General features: G+C 50.9%; 1 protein-coding gene across 1 annotated transcript; it reads left to right on the forward strand.

Annotated features, from left to right (window-relative positions):
* Positions 1-2,665: 2,665 nt before the first annotated feature.
* LOC100075203 (interferon-induced protein with tetratricopeptide repeats 5) lies at positions 2,666-4,771 on the forward strand. Its single transcript, XM_039911326.1, has 2 exons — positions 2,666-2,712; positions 3,381-4,771. The coding sequence occupies exons 1-2, from the start codon at positions 2,666-2,668 to the stop codon at positions 4,735-4,737; spliced, it is 1,404 nt and encodes a 467-aa protein (XP_039767260.1). The 3' UTR covers positions 4,738-4,771.
* The last annotated feature ends 388 nt before the right edge of the window (positions 4,772-5,159 follow it).

Below are 5,159 nucleotides of genomic sequence, written 5' to 3' on the forward strand. Positions count from 1 at the left end.
CGAGAGATCTCAAGGAAGGGGTGTCCGGACCCTAAAAGCGGGCTTACTTACAGTTTTCCTTTGAGCGCGCTTGGACACCTGGTTCCCGGAGATTCTCGATCTGGTCTGTCCAATCCTGAGCACAAGGTCCCTTCGTGGTCGCCAAAACTGTTACGGATTTTTGTCAGAGAAACGACTTTGATCTCGCGATCACATGAGAGGGTTTCGTGACCTTGGTGTAGAAATGAACAGACTCAAGAGAGCGAGCCGAGAGAGCAGGAAAGGGCACAAAGTGGCTGCCGCCCGTTCAACCCACGGGGTAGGAGTGACCAGGCCTGTGCTCTATCCACTAGGCCACACTGCTCCCTACATGCCCACTCTTTGGGCCAAGCAGTGGCAGAAAAAGGGGACTGAGAGTCGGTGGTATTTGCAGCTACTCAGGTCAGTCAATCCATCAGTGGTATTTAGTGAGTGCATACTATTCTCAAAGCATTCATTCATTCATTCATTCATTCAATAGTATTTAGTGAGTGCTTACTATGTGCAGAGCACTGTACTAAGCACTTGGAATGTACAAATCGGCAACAGATAGGAACTGTCCCTCCCCATTGACGGGCTTACAGTCTAAGTCGGGGAGACAGACGGACAAAAACAATAGCAATAAATAGAATCAAGGGGATGAATATCTCATTAAAACAATAGCAATAAATAGAATCAAGGTGATGTACATCTCATTAACAAAATAAATAGGGTAAGAAAAATATATACAATTGAGCTGTCAAGCACAGTGCTGAGGGGAGGGGAAGGGAGAGAGGGAGGAGCAGAGGGAAAGGGGGGAAAAGAGGGCTTAGCTGAGGGGAGGTGAAGGGGGAGTAAAGGGAGAGCAGAGGGAGCAGAGGGAAAAGGGGAAGCTCAATCTGGGAAAGCCTCCTGGAGGAGGTGAGCTCTAAGTAGGGTTTTGAAGAAGGGAAGAGAATCAGTTTGGCGGAGGTGAGGAGGGAGGGCGTTCCGGGACCGCGGGAGGACGAGGCGCGGGGGTCGACGGCGGGATAGGCGAAACGGGGAAGGTGAGGAGATGGGTGGCAGAGGAGCGGAGGGTGCAGGGTGGGCGGTAGAAAGAGAGAAGGGAGGAGAGGTAGGAGGGGGCAAGGTGACGTAGAGCCTCGAAGCCTAGAGTGAGAAGTTTTTTTTCCATGCGAAGGTTGATGGTAAACCACTGGAGGTTTTTAAGAAGGGAAGCAACATGCCCAGGGCGTTTCTGCAGGAAGATGAGCCAGGCAGCGGAATGAAGAATAGACTGGAGCGGGGAGAGACAGGAGGAAGGGAGATCGGAGAGCAGGCTGACACACTAATCCAGCCGGGATATTATGAGAGCCTGTACCAGTAAGAGAGCCGTTCGGGAGAGAACAATACAAGAGAATAAGCAGATGCATTCCCTGCCCTGCCCTTACAGTTTAGAGAGGAAGACAGGCATTAATATGAGTCACTAAGTAATGTCTAATAGATAATTTAGAGATATGAACATAAGTGCTGTAGGGTTGGGGGGGGGGGGGGGCGAATACCAAATGTCCATAGGTCACAGATCCATAGATGAGGCAGAAGGGAGAGCGAGCTGGGGAAAAGAGGGTTCAATCAAGGGAGACTTCATGCAGAAGATGTGACTTTAATTGGGTCCAAACCGACCCTCTCTACTGTGAATTAGAGTTTCCAGTGTGACCGGAATACCTTCTAGACAGTGAGCCCGTTGTTGGGTAGGCAATTGTCTCAATTGCCGAATTGTACTTTCCAAGCACTTAGCACAGTGCTTCTGCACACAGTAAGCGCTCAGTAAATACAATTGAATGAATCAACACCAACCAGCCAGGCAGCGGACAACCCTTGTCACAACCCAGGCACAAATGTGATAGCAGGAGCAACCGCAGCCACCCCAACCACGCAATGCTGGAAGTCAGGCAGTCATGGGTTCTAATCCTGGCTCCGCCACTTGTCAGCTGCGTGGCCTTGGGCAAGTCACTTCACTTCTATATGCCTCAGGTACCTCATCTGTGAAATGAGGATTGAGATAGTGAACCTCACAGGGGATGGGTGTCCACCACAGCATTTAGTACAGTGCCTGGCACATAGTAAGTGCTTAACAAATGCCAGAGAAGCAGCGTGGTTCAGTAGAAAGAGCCCGGGCTTGGGAGTCAGAGGTCATGGGTTCTAATCCCGGCTCTACCACTTGTCAGCTATGCAACTGTGGGCAAGTCACTTAACTTCTCTGTGCCTCAGTTCCCTCATGTGTAAAATGGGGATTAAGACTGTGAGCCCCACGTGGGACAACCTGATTCCCCTATGTCTACCCCAGCGCTTAGAACAGTGCTCGGCACATAGTAAGCGCTTAACAAATACCAACATTATTATTATTATTATCACTAAAAGCTGCTCTGCCTCTCCTTGTCCTCTTCCTTTCAGGGGGCCGGGGGGAGGGAGACCTTCTCCTGCCATCCTTGGCCAAAGAGCAGACCCTTTCTGACCTCTGTCTGACCACCACTCCTCCACCCTGCCCGTAGGGCAGTGGAACAATCCCCTCCCCCAAAAAGCGGGACAAATTCTGCCCAAATGAAGATTTCTATTCATTCATTCATTAGTATTTATTGAGCATTTACTATGTGCAGAGCACTGTACTAAGCGCTTGGAATGGAGAATGGGAGACCATGAGGAGATGAGCGGCAAAGGAACGGAGTGCACGGGGTGGGCAGTAGAAAGAGAGAAGGGAGGTGAGGTAGGAGGGGGCAAGGTGATGGACAGCTCTGAAGCCAAGAGTGAGGAGTTTTTGCTTCAAGTGAAGGTTGATAGGCAACCACTGGAGGTTTTTGAGGAGGGGAATGACATGCCCAGTGTTTCTGTAGGAAGGTGATCCGGACAGCAGAATGAAGAATAGACTGGAGCAGGGAAAGACAGGAGGAAGGGAGATCAGAGAGGAACATCTGATTTCTAGTCACTGAACCATTGAGCAACTTGGAAAATTTGTTTCTGTTGCTGCTGCTGCTTATGATGATGACGAGGTCACAGATTTTTTAAAGAAGCATACTCGTTCAGAGCTCTGCTGTTCAAATGACACAACTCAATAACTTGAATCCTTCTAAATCCAAGTTGCTTTTTAGGCTCCCTGACTTTAAAATACATGAGATTTAAGTGAGCTCAAGGACGACGATAAAGAAAAATAAACTAAGTCACTCAGGGCTAGGCAGGCTGTAATGTAACCCGCACCATCGAGACGGTAAACCTGGAAGACGCAAACGTTATAGCCGTAGAGACCTATTTAGAACGCAGATTATCCCTCCCTTTCTCTAGTAAATCACGCGCAGGTTGGATCTGTGGCTCCTCATTCTTAACTTTGAAAATGTCGCCATTCACAGCAACGTTGCCAAGGATTCACTAAGGACTCGCCTGCTGCAATTAGAATGCCATTTTACCTGGGATTTACTGAAAGAAGACATCGCCCTGCAGGATTTGGAAGAGAGAGTCTGCAATCAGATTCAGTTCCTAACCACCAAATCCAAAGCTACCTCATACAACCTCCTGGCCTACACGAGGTACCTGCAAGGTCATAACGAAGAAGCCCTGGAAAGCCTGGGGAAGGCAGAGAAAGAGATTCAGGGTGAAGATGCGTCCCGAGCGGAAGTAAGAAGTGTCGTGACCTGGGGCAACCTGGCCTGGATGCATTACCACACGGACCACCTCGCCGAGGCCCAGGCTTACGCAGACAAGGTGGAATGTGTGTGCCGGGCCCTCTCCGGCCCCTTCCCCTGTAAGGTGGAGTGGGCCGAGGTCTTATCCGAAGAGGGGTGGGCGCTGCTCACGTTCGGATTTAAGTACTACGAGAGGGCCAAGGCCTGTTTCGAAAAGGCTCTGAAACAGGAACCCAACAACCCGGAGTTCAATTCCGGCTTCGCCATTGCCATTTACCGGCTGGAGAACATCGCCAGCGGAAACTCTCCCGCTGACGCTCCGTCCCTCCAAGCTCTGAGGCGGGCGGTCCGGCTCAACCCCGACGACACGCCCGTTCAGGTCTTCCTGGGGCTGAGGCTTCAGGATGTGAACCGGGAAGCCGAGGGAGAAAAGTACATCCAAGAGGCTCTGGAACGAATGTCTTCCGTCCCCTACGTCCTCCGCTACGCCGCCAAGTTCTACCGCCGAAAAGGCGCCCTGGAGAAATCCCTGCAGCTCTTGGACGAGGCCGCCCGCTTTACCCCCACCTCTGGCTTCGTGCACCACCAGAAAGGCCTCTGTTACAGGGCCCAAATAAATAAAATCAAGAAGGCCACCAATTACCAGCCTCGAGGACGGGATAAAGACGACTTGAAGGAGCTAATCAGTCTGGCCACGATTCAATTTGAAAAATTTGTGGAGAAGAAGCCAAAGTTTGTTTTTGCCTACATCGACCTGGCCAACATGTACGCCGAAGGCATTGATTATGAAAACGCCGAAGTCAATTTTCAGAAGGTGCTCCGCCTGGAGAAGCTCACGGATGGGGAGAAGCAACAGATCCACCTCAACTACGGCCGCTTCCAGGAGTTTCACCGGAAATCTCAAGCCAGTGCCCTCCACCACTACTTGGAAGGATTAAAGATCAAAAGGGAATCCCAGGAGAGAGAGAAGCTGAAGAGGGCCGTGCATCGACTAGTAAGCCGGGGACGGAGGCGCAACCCGGCGGATGCTGAGAGTTTGGGTCTCCTCAGGTCCCTTGGCCAATTGAGCCGAGAAGGGGATTAGTCGGTCAGTCGGTCGGTCAGTCAGTCAATCGAATTTATTGAGCACTTACTGTGTGCAGAGCACTGTACTAAGCGCTTGGGAGAGTACAATATAACAATACAACAGACACAGTCCCCGCTCACAATGAGTTTGCGGTCTAGAGGGATCAGCCGCTGTGCGGTGAAAGAATATCCTGTGGTCGATTCCTAGACCCATGCCAATCAATCAGTCAGTTGTATTGATTGGGCGTTTACTGTGTGAGGAGCTCTGTACTAAGCAGTGCTTGTGGGAGCAGCCGCTGTAAAGCAGGGAGGAGCGGGGGAACCGAGGATCGATCGATCAGTCCATCAGTGGTATTTACCGAGTGCTTACTGTGTGCAGAGTGCTGTACTAAACTCTTGGGAGTGTAAGCGGCGTGGCTCAGTGGAAAGAGCCTGGGCTTC

Source organism: Ornithorhynchus anatinus, chromosome 3 (genome assembly GCF_004115215.2).
Source record: "Ornithorhynchus anatinus isolate Pmale09 chromosome 3, mOrnAna1.pri.v4, whole genome shotgun sequence".
In the NCBI taxonomy this organism is placed as follows: Eukaryota; Metazoa; Chordata; class Mammalia; order Monotremata; family Ornithorhynchidae; genus Ornithorhynchus; species Ornithorhynchus anatinus.